At 41.0% G+C, this 18,775-nt stretch overlaps 1 protein-coding gene across 3 annotated transcripts in view; it reads right to left on the bottom strand.

Annotated features, from left to right (window-relative positions):
- Positions 1-11,545: 11,545 nt before the first annotated feature.
- The window catches only part of Ccdc171 (coiled-coil domain containing 171), a 330,958-nt gene continuing 323,728 nt past the window's right edge, over positions 11,546-18,775 (bottom strand). For 2 of the 3 annotated variants that reach the window (XM_036179740.1, XM_036179741.1), the window contains one exon: positions 13,042-13,462. In XM_036179740.1, coding sequence (XP_036035633.1) covers positions 13,244-13,462 — 219 coding nt within the window. In that variant the 3' untranslated portion in view covers positions 13,042-13,243. Of the gene's footprint in view, positions 13,463-18,775 lie in introns of all 3 variants that reach the window. The other variant, XM_036179739.1, reaches the window with a different exon arrangement.

Below are 18,775 nucleotides of genomic sequence, written 5' to 3'. Positions count from 1 at the left end.
TGAGCTTAGTCCAAAACTTATCCAGAAATTCAGGGACTCCACAATTGCTGCCATAAGGACCAGCCTTCAGCAGTTCAGGGATTCATGGGAATCACTCTACTTGACTTTTCTATCTGAGGAAATAATTCTCTGGGTTGAGCAAAAAAAGGGGGAAAACACACATATATACCTTTAGGCTCTCTCTCTCTCTCTCTCTCTCTCTCTCTCTCTCTCTCTCTCTCTCTCTCTCTCATCTCTCTATTTCTTTTCTTCTATCCAGATGTATCCCTTCCACCTATCATTCATTTTTCCTTTACAGCTTATATATCCTAACAAAATCTTTCCGGCACTATAAAAATTACAGTGTGGTTACATTCTGTTTTTCAAGTGGATGATTATAATGAATACAGGTAAAAAGCAACATGTTTTTCATTTCCCTTACATGATTAAACAAAACCCTCTCAAGAACCCACATAACCAAGAAACTTGTCGTAGATTAAAGGAGTGTGAGCAAGCAAGGTATTTTTCTCAGCCAGTTCTTTTGGTGGCAGGCTGCATTTTGTGGTTACAAAGAAAGGATTAATCATTATTTATTTATTATTTATCATATTATTATTTATCTCAAGAGGTAATCTTATAAAAATCTTAAAAGAATCACAAATTGAAGTTTTATATCTGAAAAAGAATCTGTCATTTCTACTTTCAGTCCTCAGGGTGCACACCCACTCTTCAACGGTTTATATTAAATCCTTTCGGAAGTGAGGGCAGGAGTGGGTACAAGGAATTAATCATCGCCTTTGGTCACCAACCCATCCTATCTGTTCTTCCTCCCTGACCTCAAGGAGTCCCTCACTCAGCTCTTAAAAGTATGCCTTTTTAAACTTTACATTGTTTTCCAAGACTTTCTACCTCAAAGCCATTAACAAAAAACATCTTAACATAATCTCAAGTTATATTTAAAGCTTTGTTTTAGCTATTATGCACAGCAAACCCTGTGAACACATCTCTCAGCATTAAGATTAGAAGAGCTTGAGCTAGTTTAGCTTCTGGGGCACAATTGTTTTCCTTAATCATTAACCTAAGCCACAGTCTGTACAGCTCCTCAAGAGGAACTCATGAGTCTCAGTCTGTTTTTATTTTCTTTCTTCTGCAGCCCCTGCTTTATCGGGGGCAGGGGCAACACTACATCTTGCTTTTACCTACATTAATTTTCCCACTAAACTAACCTCTATCATAATCCCTTACTATGCTTATTAAAAACCCTCAATCATCAAAATTCTATTTAAACTAACACTATTATTGTATAAAATTATTGCTTCGGTTAAACAGTACAGCTTAAGAGAAAATCATCTTCATAATAATCTACAGATAACATTGCCCAGTATAATAGGAAATTTCCAAGAGATAATCACACTACATTAAAGGCAGTGGTGATCCCCACACACACATTCACACCATGCCAGATACCAGAGGAAAATGGCGCCGGCAAATGTATAAAGGCACAGCAGTAGCAAGGGACATTCTGTAGCTAAAGCCCCTGGGGCCTCACCTAGCTGAGGTTTGCCCATCAGTACTTTGCTTCCTGGTGGGCTAACCTCCCAAACTTCAATTGCCACCTGCTGCTCCTCTGACATGGCCACCAGCACTCCACGGTAACCAAAACAATCTTGAGAACAAAAAGAGAAAACTAGGGAACTTACACTACTCATTTTAAAACATATTTCAGACCTATAGTTATCAAATTTGTGTGTACTGACTAAGAGGAAACATACAGAACAGTAAAATACAACTTACAGTAAAGAAATAAGCCCCTATACTTTGAGTCAATTGGGTTTTTAGAAGTGTGCCAAGACAATTTAGTGAGGAAAAAATGGCCTGCTAACAGATAGTAATCAGGGAAGGTAGATATTGTATAAAGAATGAAATCAGACCTCTTCATACAGTATAGAAAAATTAACCCAAATGATTGTCATAATGTAAGAGTTAAATCTGTCAACCCTTAAAAGACACAGTAGAGTTATTAGGACTTGGTTTTAGGAAATGTTTTCTGGTTCTGGACACCAAAAAACATAAATGAAAAAAGTATTTTTGTAAGATAGACTTCATCAGAATGTTTAATCTTGATGCTTCAAAATATATAATTAATGCTGAATATGAAAATATTATATATATATATATGTGTGTATATGTATATATACACATATATATATATGATGTACCCTAATAAAATTTGTTTGAAGATCAGAGGACAGAACAAACCACTAGATTAAACATAGATGCCAGTCACTGGTGGCACACACTTCTAATCCTAGTACTCAGGAGGCAGAGATCTGTCTGGATCTTTCTGAGTTCAAAGCCACCCTGAGATTGACTCAGTCTAGGAGAGAAACAGAGCCAGGCAGTGATGGCCACACACCTTTAATCCCAGTACTTGGGAGTCACACATGCCTTTAATGCCAGCACTTGAGATCTCATGCCTTTTCTTGGGAAACACATGCCTTTAATCCCAGCACTAAGAAGGAAGTGATGGCTGGGTGGAGATAAGTGTATAAGGCGTGAGGAGACAGGAACTGAAGCCTTTCCAGGCTGAGGAGTCCTAAAGGTAAGATGTGGCAGTGGCTTGTTCCTTTGTCTCTCTGATCTTTTAGCATTTACCTCAATATCTGGCTCCAGGTTTTTATTAAAAGACCATTTAACATTTTGTTACAGTATTGTGCCTAGAATGTGTAAAGAACTCCTACAGCTCAAAGTAAAATGCCATACTGCTTTCAAACAGATAAAAGCACTTGAAAAGGCAGACATACATCCACAAAAATTATGCAAATCCCCAGTGATCACGTGCAGATGTTCAGCAGCCTTGGCATGGTGGTGGTCTATACTTCTGTAATGGTAGTACCTGGAGGCCAGCCTGGGCTACAGAGCAAGACTGTCTCAAACAAAATAAACAAGATGTTCACCATCATTGTTTATTAATACAATTCAGATCAAAATCACGAGCTACCCATTCACACCTAGTAGCACAGCTACCATCCAACAGATAACCATAGCACTAACAAAGACCTGGAGAAATCAGAAAGCCCAGCTCTAAAAAGTACTTGCTGCTTATGCAAAAGACCTAAGTCAGCTTCTAGCACCCACATGGCAGCTCACAACCCTCTGCAACTCCAGTTCCAGGGGATCAGGCACCCTCTTCTGTCTCCCAAGGGCACTGCACACACATAGTGCACATACATACACTAAGGCACTCACATATACCTTAAAAAATACCCTGGGGTGGAGTGGAGCTGGAGTGATGTTTCAGCAGTTAAAAGCACTGGATGCTCTTCCAGACACACATGCAGTCAAAACACCAATGCATGTTAAGTAAAATTAAATAGATTTTAAAAAATAGATTTTTGTGGTGCCTGCTAGGTGATGGGCTGTGTCAAGACAAAGCTCTCCTTCCCAGCTACCATCTGTCAGAAATCTACTGAACTGGGACAAACACAAACTTGGAACTTTTTATGAGAAGTGCATGGCCATAGATACAGGTACGGATGCTCTGGGTGAAGAGTAGGAGGGTTGTGTGCTGCGGGATGGTCCTTCCGTACACTGTGAATATGCGTTGCTCTCATTGGTTGATAGTAAAGCTGTTTGGCCAATGGTGAGACAGGGTAAGGCTAGGCGAGACAATCAAACTGAGACTGAGAAGACATCATGGGGCGAACTGTAAAATTTGGGAAAATTACACCAAAATTCCTCAGAACCCTTGAATTAGCATATGATACTGCAAATTCCATCAGTTCATACCTTAGAAAAATGAAAACAGGTTCACACAAAAGCTTGTAAATGAAAATATGCATATTAGTATTCTCCACAATCCCCCTTCAAAATGTCAGTCAACAGAGGAATGGGTAAACAAAAGGTAGTCCATTCATACACTCAACTATGATCTCCACTTTCGAGGGGTTGAAACACTGATATGTACTGCAATAAAAATAAACTTTTTTGCTGGGCCGTGGTGGCGCACGCCTTTAATCCCAGCACTCGGGAGGCAGAGGCAGGCGGATCTCTGTGAGTTCGAGGCCAGCCTGGGCTACCAAGCAAGATCCAGGAAAGGCGCAAAGCTACACAGAGAAACCCTGTCTCGAAAACCCAAAAAAGGGCTGGAGAGATGGCTCAGCCGTTAAAGGCTAGGCTCACAACCAACCCCCCCCCCACACACACACACACAAAAGAAAGTCAAAATAAACTTTTTATAAACTTTACAGTACCAGAAACATTGAAAAATGAAAGAAAAGCTGCATGGTGGCACCTGGCTTTAATCCCAGTATTCAAGAGGCAGAGGCATGTAGCCTTAAGTTTCTCCAGTCCCTCCTGATCCCCCTACCCCTGCCCCTATACCCACCCCAGTCCCATGTTTCTCTGGTCCCACCCTGCCTGCAGTACAGAGCCACTTATAAAATAATCATTCAGAGGCTTAATATTAATTGCAAATTATATACTTATGGCTCAGGCTTCTTACTAGCTAGCTCTTGTAACTTAACTCAACCCATAACTATTAATCTATGTGTCACCACATGTTCTGTGGCTTTACCTGCCTCCCATTACATGTTGCTCCTTGGGCGTTGGGCTGGCATCTCCCCACCCACCCCCCACCCCCCACACACACTCTCCTTCTTCTCTCACTCTCTCTCTTGCATTTTTCCCTCCTGGCTCCATCCTGCCCTGCCATAGGCCAATGCAGCTGTATTTATAGCCAATGGGAGCAACACATTCACAGCAAACAGAAAGACATCCCACAGCAGAGGCAGATGAGTCGCTGTGAATTTGAGGCTAGCCTGTTGTCCATAGTGAGTTCCAAGTCAGTCGGGGATATGTAGAAAGACCCTGCCTCAAAAATCCAAAAAAAGGAAAAATGAGAGAAGCTAACTATAAAAGGCAGGAGTTATAAGTACACAAAATAAGCCAATATACAGAAGCAGGGATAAAATCTCATCATCGGGAGATGTGGTAATAGAAAACGTAAAACGATAGCCGTGGGTATGAAGTTTCTTTTAAGGGCAATTGAAAATGTTCTGTAACTGGTGCTTGTGATGGCACATTTTTATAAATATTTTACGAATATTCTAAAAACTGTAAGTTGTACCCTTCAAAACAAAATTGTATGTGAATTAATTATATCTCAATATAGCTGTAATTTTAAAATGGGTATGTACGTGCTTTAATATAGCTGTCTAAACTCCTATTTGAACTGTTGCAAAGTGGGCGGGCCCAACCAGTGGGTGCCTGTCAGAAGTAAGGATCTATTCAAGCTGAAGTCACACTCAGTTTCTACACCTACAAACTTGGCATAAAGGAACAGCTGTATGGAGGTCCAGCTGCTGGGCTTCCTGGGGTTCTTTAGGAAGAATGTGGATTCTAAGATTCTGTCTCCCCGAAAAGAAAGGAAGAAAGGAAGAAGCCCTGCAGACAAGTAACTCTGGAGCTGATCATGGTGTCCATATCCCAGGACTGCTCTGTGCTGTGTTGTGCAGTGGTCCCCACCAGCCACCAGGCTCTGATGAGCAACACACCCTCCTGCACACTGCAGCAGAAGCACAGTGTTAACTCTGCTTAGCTGTGAGTGTGAACAGCACACACCGTGGCTGGGAATGTGAACATTCCTAACACACCTGTGCTCCGGGCCCGTGCAGGATACACTGAGGCACGTCCATTCACAGATGCGTTTCTGCAACTGTAGACACATGGACAGTCAGTTGCACAGCCATCTATGTATCACGGCTCCTGGAAGGAATTTGTTGCCTTTAATCCCTGGCTCCTTAAATGGTTTTGCAAGGGCAGCCCATGTCCCCAAGCCTTCCTGACCAGTCTTCCTGTGGAAGCCTTCGAGAAGTACACAGAAATATTTTTCTGATTGAAGAAAAAAAGTCAAAAACTGAGATGTCCTAGTACAGACTCTGATTTCTTTCTTTCATGTTTCTTTTTCTAGACATCCAGTTAAATGTCACTCATTTTTCTCTTGCGGTGATGGCCAAATACTTAAAATCTTACCATTGCTGAATCTTTGTGGATACCTTTGTGGGTAGCTCTTCCCTGTCATCAATGTCCTATCCTGATCTAAAGGAGGCCCTAGTTTCTAGTTTCCCATAGCAGCATAACCTTGCAGGCTGCTTCAGTGGGAGGGCTTTGTCAACAATTCAGCTCTCTGGTATTATGCGTAGTAAAAGATCCAGTTAAACCACAGGAAGATGATCTTCAGCTAACAGGAAGCCAGTAGTGTTCACAACTTCTGCTATATGACTAACTTTAAGGCCAGTGCTTTGAACATGTGTGCCAAAGGATCCAACATCTCCTTGTGCAAGATGATTGAAAGAAAGAAACTGTGTTTCATCTCCTTCCTAGACTGTATCCCAGAGACTCTGCAACTCCCAGCATGTGAAATCAGTTAGGTATTAGTACTTTCCAGATGAAGAACAAATCCACCTACTGCAGTGCCTATGGAATGTAACTTATGTATAAGATACACTTAAGACGACCTCTGGGGTCAAATGTGTTTAAAGCATCTACAAAAGGTCATGCATGCAGGGGGTATTTAAAAAAATTCGTAAGTGCCAGACGGTGGGTGGTGCACACCTTTAATTCCAGCACTCACTCGGGAGGAAGAGCCAGGTGGATCTCTGGGAGTTCAAGGCCAGCCTGGCCTACAGAGTAAGGTCCAGGACAGGCACCAAAACTACACAGAGAAACCCTGTCTTGAAAAACCAAAAAGTAAATTTAAAAATTAAATTAAAAAAAATACATAAGCAGCCAATGGTGTGAATTCATAGGATGTCTAGTTTGTCAAGCACAGCGGAAGAGAGTCTTAGAATGAAATTGTACTGTTCAATGTACACACGTGCATCTCAGCCATGAGGATGGGCATGCTCCTTGTAGAACCAGAAACTTGTGTTTTTTCTCTGTTTAACACCTTACATTTGCAATTTCAATATTTTAGGTTTCACAACGTTGAGCACAGACATTTTTATTTCAAATGGTTTTTCTTTCTCTCCCTGAACTAAACAGAAAAAAATATATACATATATGATTTTGCTAGATTAGCAAGAGAAAAGGATTTCAAGTATTACAACAATGGAAATTTTAGAAAATTTCATAATTGAGGGAAATCATTAAAACTAATTAACATCATTTGTAACCAATGCTTTGATAAGTGATATGTTGCCCTCAGGAGTACATAGTAGAGGGGGGCATCCTGTCAGCAAGGGGACTTGTAAATCCCAAACCTTTATTTTAAGCAACATGTAATATAAATTCTTCCAAGGCTGAACTTCTTTTTTAAGAATACTATAAAATATGCCAACAAAATGAGATCCAGTAAATAACAAATCATTTACTATAGACCCTTAAGTGAAATACATTCAAAGTGTGATGCATTTATGAATTGACAGATATTTGAATGCATATTGGAATCACAGGCTAACTGGAGAATTACCCAAAATGATGGCATTAGAGCGTACCTGTAATGATGATCCAATATAGACAGCTGCTGTCCATTCTCTGCAAAATCCAGGCATATGGAATGAAAGCCTGAAAAAATAAACAAGTGGAAACTCAAGTCATGAGCACAGTTAGGATGATTTCAAAGAAGGAATTATTCTTTTTTTTTTGCTAAAATTAAACAATTAATATATAAATCTTTAAAAATCTGAAATTGTACTGTTTGCATTGATTTTCCAAGGACACTGTAATGCATTGTCACAAACTCATGGGTTAGCAACATATTTCTTTTCTTACAATTCCAGAACCTCTGATAGAATCCTTTTCCTTGTACTTTTCGGTTTCTAGACTCTGGACTCCTCAAGCCTGGCTCTTTTCTCTATCTTCAAAGCATCTCCATCCAGCCTCTGCATCCATCATCATGTTGCCTTCTCAAGACTCTCTGCAGCCAAATGCATCTCAGCCTCTCTCTCTTAAAAGGCACTTTTTACTGTGTTTGTGTCCCATGCAGAAAATGCAGACCCATTCTTACACACTTTTGCCACATGAGGAAATATTCACATGTTCCAGAGATTAAAATGGTTATCTTTGGGGCCAATATTGTTTACCAGAAAAAAAAAATTAATTTGTATACCCTAGTAGTTACACAGTAAATTCTTTCTTGATCAGCCACATTGAATGGACGGAATAGCTTTCTCAGGATGCTTACCCATCATTATCTTCTACAAAGGTCTGTTGCTCACAGTATCTATGCAGTCTCCCAGGCCAAGGTAGACACACTGGACAATATAGTAAGGTTGTGAGTTCCTTTCAAAAATAGGTACAAACCTCACCATTTTTTTCTTTATTAAGACATTTTTTTATTCATTTTACATACCAACCACAGATCCCCCTCATCCTTCCTTCCACTGCCTCCCAGCCTTCCCCCCAACCCACCCTCACACCCCCCTCTGAAAAGGTAAAGCCTCCCCTGGGGAGTCAGCAGAGCCTGGTACTTTCAGCTGACGCAGGTCCAAGCCCCTCCCCCTGCATCAAGGCTGTGCAAGGTGTCCTACCGTAGGTAATGGGTTCCAAAATGCCAGCTCATGCATCAGGGATAGATCCTGATCCTATTGCTAGGGGCCCCTTAGGTAGACCAAGCTACACAACTGTCTCACATGTGCAGAGGGCCTAGTCCAGTCCCATGCAGGCTCCACAGCTGTTGGTCTAAAGTTCATGAGTTCCCATGAGCTTAGTTAGGTTGTCTCTGAAGGTTTCCCCAACATGATCTTGACCTCCCCTGCTTCATGCTCATGCAATCTCTCTTCATTCTCTTAGTCTGGACTCCCAGAGCCCACCCTGGTGCTTGACTGTAGATCTCTGCATCTGCTTCCATCAGTTACTGGATGAAGGCTCTATAATGACAGGGTATATTCACCAATCTGATTACCAGTGTAGGCCAGCTCAGGCACCCTCTCCACTATTGCTAGTAGTCTAATACAGGGTCATCCTTGTGGATTCCTGGGAACTTCCCTAGCACCAAGTTTCTCCCTATCCCCATGATGTCTCCCTCTATCATGGTATCTCCTTTATTGCTCTCCCACTCCATCCCTGTTCCAGCTCGACCACCCCATTCCCTTATGTTCTCATCCCCCATCTCCTACCCTCTATTGTCTCCCTCACCCCCAGTTTACTCAGGAGATCTCATCTATTTCCCCTTCCCAGGGTGATCCATGCATCCCTCTTAGGGTCCTCCTTGTTAGCCAGTTTCTCTGGAGCTGAAACCTCACTATTCTTTCAGTTACTTGCTGTACATGCATATGGATTAGTATTTTTGCATGTTGTTGTGTCTAACCAATAGGCAAGAGATCTTGGGGGTAAAAGAGATAGCTCAGTTGGTAAAGTGCTTTTCATGGAAGCATGATGAACTGTGCTTGGTTCCATAACACCCAAGTAAGAAATTGGACATGGTGGCACATGATTGGACTCCTACAGCTGAGGAGGTGGAGACAAGGAGGACTCCTGTGGCTTACTGGCCAACCAACCTAGCCTCATTATCATGCCTTGGGTCCTACTGAGAGACCCATTTTAAGAGTAAAACAGAGGCCATGGTACCTCAGGTTGATCTCTAGCCTGCCCACCCACTTGCATGCATGTATAGCCATACCCTGCTGTAACGGGGCAGAAGGGGGGGGGTAGTTAGTGTTCACCTATGGGATGATTGGGATCATTGAGCGTCTTCCTTGGTGTGGACAGAGCTAAACATCCCAGAAAGATAAAAGAAGGAGCCAATGAGAAAACAAAAGTAACTTTTATCCCTTCAGTATGGGAAGGACCATAAGGTTGGAAGTAGGCTTGGGTGTCTCATAGGCCCTGGGTTCTCCACTTTCCCCTACTGGACCTGTTTGGATAACTGCCAGCTCACGAAGCCTGTCTTCTATTTCCTGTCTACCTATGCCCTTCAACATGTACACACACACACACACACACACACACACACACACACACACACACACACTAGATTTCAAACAATAACATACTTTAAAATATTACTAATTGGACAAGACAATTTTAAAAATTTATCTCTAAAATTCATTCAATATTTCTGGAAGGCAGGCCTGACAAAGTGGAAACATTGTGGGCTTTAGAATTTTAGTCCCAGGCATATTTACTTCCTGTTACACCTGTTACTAAGTAGCAACATGCCATCATTTTAGATACTCTGTTGTGAATGAGTAAGATGTGATGCAGATTTCAGTTGGTTGTTTTGATAGCATTAGAGTTTTTCTATATGGCTGAAAGGGCTGCTGAATAAAAATTACCTTCCAATTGCTACATTAGGAAACTTGTCTATAAAACCTGTACAGTGAAATAGGATCGAGCCACTACTGTTTGGAATGGATTCAGACCTGGAAATAAAGTAGCACAAAATGGGGATGCTAGCATTAAAAATCCACCAGTAGTGAACTGAGAAGTAGATTGGCTAGGTTTCCTAAGAGGTACACATCAGGTAACTCACACATGTAAAGTATCACTTCATTGCTTTTTCATTGTGTTGTCATCCCAAAGCATGTATGTTAAATGCTGACAAACTTTGTTAATACATGTGGTTTAGGTGTCGCAACAATGGCTTTCAGCATCCCCTTGATAGTGATGGGCCAGGCTGGTACTTTCCTAGATCACAGAAAGTTAATAAGAGAATCCACATCCTGAAGTGTAAAGCAAAATTCCCCTCCCTACAAAAGCATTTGAAGTCATTCTCCTGAGAAACGTCAAGTCCATGCATCACGCCTAAAGAGCTGAAGAAGCTGAAGAGCAACTGTCCTTGCCGTGGAGATACAGATCTCAAATATGCAGCAATTGGTCACTGAGGTGCTCAGAGCAGTCTGGAGTTCCTCAGATCTCCATAGGACATGTCATTAAATCTCCTCCTCCTGCTGCGTCTGACTTCTGGGAGAGAAGCATATGGTATAAATATTACTGCACTTGGTGATGAATACTAATGATCACTCAGGAGGCCCATACTTTGGCTCCTATGGTGTTACCATCCAGTTGCTTATAAATGTGACATGCTTCGATTTAATTTAATAATCTTTTTTCAGCTTATAGCTCAGAATTCTCTGTGCATAATCTGTCTGTAAGAGCATATACAGATACACAATTTTGGGTTTTCCCATTAATACTATGAAATTAAAGTAAGCAGACTAAGGCCTGTACAGGACATATTTTACAAAAGCACTCATTCCTCTTAATCTGCTAGGATCTGAAAGTAGACTACACACACACACACACAGAGAGAGAGAGAGAGAGAGAGAGAGAGAGAGAGAGAGAGAGAGATAGGTTACATAGGGTAGCAATGCCCTCCTAGTGTGAGGACTGAAAGTTTAGTGAGAACATGTAAACTACAAGCCTGTATGTCAACATCTATGCAGAACACCTTCATTGCTGCAGGAATGGCTAAGGAAGTATCTTGAAATGTGAAGAAATTAGTCTACAGTCTTCATGAAAACAACGGCACGTTCTGTATACAAGCTGAATTTCACAGGTAACTTTATTCAGAGCACATTGAGAGCTCCAAAATAAAATGAAATAAAAAGAATTAAGAGCAATTTGGTTAAAAATAGAATTTTACTCCTCATATAAAGCTTTCTAGAGTTGTATACAAAGCTAATTTTCCTGGACCAGTAGTTTAAGAAATAGTATGACACAGAGTGACAGCAATGGTGCTGTGTCACCTCAGACAGCACACATCACTGGCTGACCTGGATGGCACAATCCACAGTAGTACACAGATTTTATTTCCCAAGGCCAAATGTCACAAAACACAATATAGGCTTCACAATACAAACTGGTATTTTCTAATGTATCCATAATGAAAAATTCTATCATGAAAGATAATATCAAATACAGATTTTTATAGCAAAATTCTTTGTCAAAAACTACAGTTCTCATTAGAAGTTAATGTCACTGGGGAGTTAAATGGTGAATACAAAAACAAACGCACATTACAAGTATTCTTTTGTTCTTCACTTACCATGATGCAAACTGTAAGGAGTTAACCTTTAAGGGTTAAAGAGTTTAATCAATGTCAATGCCTGATCTTCTGACGGCGATAAAGAACAGTCTGTCTAGCGGTACCCAACAGAACATCACTTTGTCAAGCCACAGAGCGCCCAAAAGCTTGTCAAGTAAGTTACCAGAAACCTCTTTGTGGTTAGGACTCAGCTCCTTCCTGCTTGACCTATTATTTGATATTTGACCACTTGGTTGCAAGACACTTGCTCTTTCTAGCTGAAATGTCACTGGGGCATCTTGTCAGCTCCCCGACATCTCGGCCTGACATACAATTTTACTTTTGTGTGCTACAAGGCAGAAAATGCAGGGCAATGGCCTTGTTTTAAATTCTGTCAGCATCAAAGACGGTCGTCACTCTTGGGTCTTACCAACAACAAAAACAAAAAAAAGGAGTCTATTCTGAAGGTCAAAATGGCCGTTACCTTGAAGTTTTTCAGCTTATACTAAATATATCACCTGCTACACTGGCGTGGGAACTGTCCTTATAAAGCGCCTGAGCAGTCCATGGAAACCCTCCCAGCAGAGGTGCTCTTCCTTCCCATCAAACACAGACTTGATAAAAGGACAACGTTTTCAATGCCTACGGGGACCAGATTCAGCAGTTAACTTAACTTGTTCAAATGGGCAAGTGGTATCATGTAGCTTTACAAGGAGCAACCTGACCTTCTCACATTGACCAGGAGTGACATTATTGTGCAGGAGGAGAAGCACTCACATCATTTCTGTTTTGCACAACCTGCTTAAAGTTTGCAACTAAATGCTTGTCTTCAGTTGAGCTGACAGGAGAGAAGAGGGGCTCAGTGAACCATGGCAGGGCTGCCATGAAATGACAGGAATCATTGGCATACATTTCAAATAGCTCTCTCAATCCTATTAAAGTATTGCAGTCTTGCTTTAAAATAGACAAGTATGAAACAACTTTGATAGATAGAGACTAAAATGGCTTATTGATTTTTTTAAGTCTGAGGGAAATTACCCAAAATGTGTCATTCTTTAACATTTAAAAATATGTTACATAAAAATGAGCAACTGTGATAATAAATAAAACTTAGAGAGGAAAAGTGGGTTATTTCATTATTTAAGGAAACAGAGATCCCTGCACACATCAAGGTATTACACAATTTTTAAAAGCCCACCCTCATTTGTATTAAACAAAACTCAAGAAAATCCCCCTTGAAAACAATTTTAATTGTATCATTAACTCGTCCTCCATTTTTTTTTTTATTTCGTAAGGTCATAATCCAATCTGAGATGGTCTTTTGGCATTAGCAGGGATCACTGGAGAGGACTGGGATGATGTCAAAGAATGGGGTGCTGTATTTATGAATGTCTCCTTTAAAAAAGTGTAAGTTGTATCAAGTTCTGCTTGCAGTGGAAGGAAGTCCCCAACTGTATTCCCAGGGAGAACAGGTCTTGAAGAGATGGAGACGTTGGAATGGTCTCGGGATCCTGTCTGTGGGAAGAAAGAAGCACAATGAATTTTAAACTCTTAAATAGAATCTACAAACATAAATGAGGAAGTGGGTTAGTAATGCTTAAGGTGTAGGATGGAGCTTGCCAAATTAAGTAATCTACAGGAAACTTTATGGAAGCAATTTTCCAACTGTAACTCAATCAACTCATCCTACTCTATGTAGCAAGCTTTCTTGTTGGACTACCTTTGGATCACCAGCCCCAAATGACAACACAGAGAGTTATTATTAATTATGAAAGTTTGGCCCTATCTTAGGCTTATCCCAAACTAGTTCAAATTAACCTGTTTCTATTAATCTACATTCTGCCATATGGCTCAGTTACTTCTGCTCTGCTCTGTATGTTCAACTTCTTCAGAGTCTTGCTTGCATCTCCTGCCTCTCTCTTCCCAGAGCTCTCTGTCCCTGGAAGTCCCACCTAACCTCTTCCTGCCTAGCTATTGGCCATTCAGCTCTTTATTAAACTAATCACAGTGACTCATCTTCACACAATGTACACATATCCCTATGTCATAGGTGTTTCAGGATGACAGAGGAACAAAGAAGTCAACACAACTAGGCATTTTCCAGTTGAGCTCCAATTCTTTGGCCATATGCAGAAACAAGCCCTAGTTGAATTTGTTCCATTAGTTTACAATGTGTTATAATGACTGTTCAGGAAATGATCTATGGTGTTCATTTCTAAATTGCTTTTAATGATTTAATTTGCAAGTTTAACACAAAGAAAAATAAGCAAATTCCAGTGATTTCTAGAAAATAATACATTATGATACAATATGAATAAAGTCTAGTGAGAACTTAGGTTGTACTTTCATTAACAATGCAAGAACCTATTTTGATGAAGATTATTTTAATCATCTGGGAATCATTTATAAACATAGAGATTATACTGTAAAATCAATTTCTCATATCTAAATGTATAAAACATTGGTAGAATCCAAAATCAAACTTCAAAACTGCCCGATACTCATAAAATACTTGAAAACAAGATTAACATTTGGTAAAGCTATGATGTAAGGCTTAAGAAACAAAATACCATTAAATAGTAGTTAATATTTAATGTGAATGAAGTCTTCTTAGTCATGAAGCAAATACTATTTTAAAACATCTACACATATAAGAAAATAATGATCAATTTTTTATCAGAATTTTCCAGATTCTCGGAAAATAAAGGTTAGTGAGATAACAAGGCCAGTTATGAGCGCCCACTAAAAACATTCCAGTTAACAGAGTTACGCCTCTTCTTCTTGGATTCTCTTTAAGTTTTGATAATAAAATAAGATGAAGTTTAAGGGCCTGCTTCACTGTGTCATGTTATACAAAACTATCCCTACATGTGGAGACAAGGAGGAAAACACTGCTGGCATTAGGAACATATTAGAAATTCTACTGCTGTATGTGTTACCATTTTTGTAGATTTTTTTAAAGTACAACTGGAGAAAATCAATGCCTGCATCTAACACCTAGTTCAGCAATTTTCTTTGATCTCTGTTCTTTTGATTTCTTGATACTCCACTGCAAGCAGATAGCTAATGGAAATCGTCTCTTTTTATGCTGGAAGTTAAAAAAAAATCACCTACAGTGGCCACAGGGTTTCCTGGGTCCCATGGAAGGAACACCCAAAGGCAAGTGTCAGTCCTGGTTATCGTGGCTAAGGGCTCCCTCAGACTTGTCATTCTGGTCCTGGGTACCTCACTTCAGAACCTGAGCAGAGGCAGAGGGTGTACCACAGGCAGAGGGTGTACCACAGACAGAGGGTGTACCACAGGCAGAGGGTGTACCACAGACAGAGGGTGTACCACAGATGAGGGTGTACCACAGGCAGAGGGTGTACCACAGATGAGGATGTACCACAGACAGAGGGTGTACCACAGACAGAGGGTGTACCACAGATGAGGGTGTACCACAGATGAGAGTGTACCACAAGCAGAGGGTGTACCACAGATGAGGGTGTACCACAGGCAGAGGGTGTACCACAGACAGAGGGTGTACAACAGATGAGGGTGTACCACAGGCAGAGGGTGTACCACAGATGAGGATGTACCACAGACAGAGGGTGTACCACAGACAGAGGGTGTACCACAGATGAGGGTGTACCACAGACAGAGGGTGTACCACAGACAGAGGGTGTACCACAGACAAGGGTGTACCACAGACAGAGGGTGTACCACAGACAAGGGTGTACCACAGACAGAGGGTATACCACAGATGAGGGTGTACCACAGACAGAGGGTGTACCATAGATAGAGGGTGTACCACAGGAAGAGGGTGTACCACAGATGAGGGTGTAACACAGACAGAGAGTGTACCACAGGAAGAGGGTGCAGCACAGATGAGAGTGTACCACAGATGAGGGTGTACCACAGGCAGAGGGTGTACCACAGACAAAGAGTGTACCACAGGCAGAGGGTGTACCACAGACAAGGGTGTACCACAGACAGAGGGTGTACCACAGGCAGAGGGTGTACCACAGGCAGAGGGTGTACCACCAATGAGGGTGTACCACAGATGAGGGTATACCACAGACAGAGGGTGTACCACAGACAAGGGTGTACCACAGACAGAGGGTATAGCACAGATGAGAGTGTACCACAGACAGAGGGTGTACCACAGATAAGGGTATACCACAGGTAGAGGGTATACCACAGGCAGAGGGTATACCACAGACAGAGACTGTACCACAGGCAGCCTTACCCTCCAAGGCTTTCTGGTACCAGAACCACTTCCATAGCTTGTTCTGGAGGACATGTGAGGTGGTGGCTTTGCTACCCAACTGAGCTTGCAGCTGTGAGTGCTGTGTGCCACCTCCTAACTTCTTCTCTGCAGACCTAGATTTTGGGAGAATGCTGGAGGAGCCGAAGACTGTGGGACTTGACTCTTTCTTCCTTGCTTTCTTTAGCTCACTTATAGCAATGATTTTCAATGCAGTTGGGCGAAGCTTCAAGTTTTGTTTTTAAGTCTTTTAGGATTTTATAAAGTTGATAAGTTACAGTACTGTGTACTGTAATTTTAATATAATGTAGAGTGATTACATCAAGTGTTTGTTTTGAAAACACTTCTCTTATTCTGTTAGCAGAACCGTGAGCTCCAGTCACCAATGTACTAGAGAGCAAAACTTATCAACCTTCCGCTGTCTGTTCTAAGAGGCAGAACCTTTTCATTACTCTCCCGTTGAGCCCCACCCCAATGGTAACCACCATTCTCCTCTCTGCTCCTGTGAGTTCAGTAGATCCTCAGTTGTGTCCTCTCACACATGAGGGGAAAGAGGCATGTGTCCTGGGCTAGCTTCCTTCACTTCCGGTAGTGTTGTCACAGGTGACAGAATTTCTTTCTTTGGTAAGTCTGGGTGGTATTCCATTGTGCAAATACTCCAAAATGTGTCTATTAACTGGCTGGTGGACACTTGGGTTGATTCCATAACCTGACTTGTAAAAAATGCTGCAATAAACATGGCATGCAGACATTCCCTTCAACACACCAATTTCAAATATTCTGGGTAAATATACAGAAGTGTCACAGCACCGGGGGTGGGGAGATCACATGGTAATACTACTTTAGGTGGGGGTTTGTTCTTCTTCTTGTTGTTACTGTGTCTATTTTAGAATGAGTTTACATCTTTGTGCTTCAAGTTCTGGTCTAAGAAATCTGTATTTGAAAGGGAGGGCAAACAGAATCAGACCAAGAGATCCGGCATCCCCCTGGGGTCTTCTTGATGTTCTGCATTACAGAAGTGCAAAATCACCAAACTGATCAAGAGCCCATTCTGCCAGTGTTAGAGATGCACACAGCTTCCTGAAATACACTGCACTTGAAGCCCCCTCTTGTTCCCGTGAGCCCACCAGCCCAGTACCTGACAAGCTAGAAGGCTGCCCTTCAGGGAAGAGCTCCAGGAGGTGCTGCAGTCTGAAGATTCTGCAGGTCTTGGCACACTATGCAAGGCTCAGGTTTGCCTGTTCTTACCCTTCTTTTTACGTGTCTATTTTTCCAAGTGTGTAAAAACACCCTCTCTCTAACAGAATGTTTTTGACTAAATAACCTTGAACTGTGGTGTTAAGTATTTCTGTACTATTTTAAATCATCTTCTTCACATTTTCTTCAGACCTTATGTTCTTAACACAGAAAACCATCAAAATGCCTTGGGGAAAAGGAGAGGGATGGAGGGAAGGGAGGAGAAAAGGGGAAAGGAAGGAGAGGGGAGAGAAAGAAGGGGTGAGAAGGAAGAGAGATTACACATTTCCTTCCAGAGTTTTGTTCCTCAAAGGCCCCAGCCAGCAGTCAGGCTTATATCTGTGTAAATGAGAACAAATGCTGTTTCTTCTATTAGAATCATTTGCTGTACTCTTAAAAACTATGTTTTATTCATACAATTGGATAAAATTTGATTTTAAGTTACTTATCTTAAAAAAAAAAGCCAGCACAATTTCTAGTGAAAGTTTGATCTGAGAATTTGATGTTTAAATAACAATTAAATATTAAGTATTTTTCTTGTTGCAAATAATATCAAAAATCCTATGGAAATGCTTTTTTAATGTAACAAAGAGGTAAGGATAGTAAAATAACTTTGTAGCAGAGATCAGTAAGAATTAATGTCATTATCTGATCTTACACTCTAAGTCTGGGAAGCCTATGGCCGTTTAAATTTCTTCATAAACTGCTTAGATGTTCTGGCTGTCTCATATAACTCTAAATTTGGGCAATTTTTAAAAAAGAAATTAGTTACCTGAAATAAGAGCTAGGTGTCATGTGAATCTTTATGGAAGCACTTTTATTTTCTCAATGAGCTGTAAATGATTCTATTAGAGTTGTTACAGTTGATCAGGTAAATACATACTCACAATATAGCATGTACCTACTAAATTTCTCCATTTAAAAAAATTGTGAAATGCAGTAATTGAATACACCCAGTAGCCATTTTTTAAAATTATGACTTTCTAAGAATGTTTCACACAAAAATAAAGCATTCATCTAATAATAAAATAATCAGACAATAATTGGCTATAAATCAAAGCCAGTTTGCCAGCCAAGGGTTCTAAACAGCTAGAGCAGGCCCGTCTGTCTCCTGTGCAGCATACATGATCCAGTTCTATTTTCTGGGACGTATGGTTAAAGAGTGAGGGAAAGCATGATTTACCCACATGCAGATCACACTAAGCACACAGTCCAGCAGAGGTTAGTGGCTGCAGCGTCTCTCCCAGTTCGGCTATGATTGAAGTCAGCCACTGGGGCAGGTAAGTTAGCTCCCCAAAGTCTTGAATTCTTTGTCTATAAAATAAGAGTTGGGGTCTTCAACTCTG

Source organism: Onychomys torridus, chromosome 2, assembly GCF_903995425.1.
Source record: "Onychomys torridus chromosome 2, mOncTor1.1, whole genome shotgun sequence".
Classification (NCBI taxonomy): domain Eukaryota; kingdom Metazoa; phylum Chordata; class Mammalia; order Rodentia; family Cricetidae; genus Onychomys; species Onychomys torridus.
This window is presented reverse-complemented; position numbering and strand designations above follow the sequence as displayed.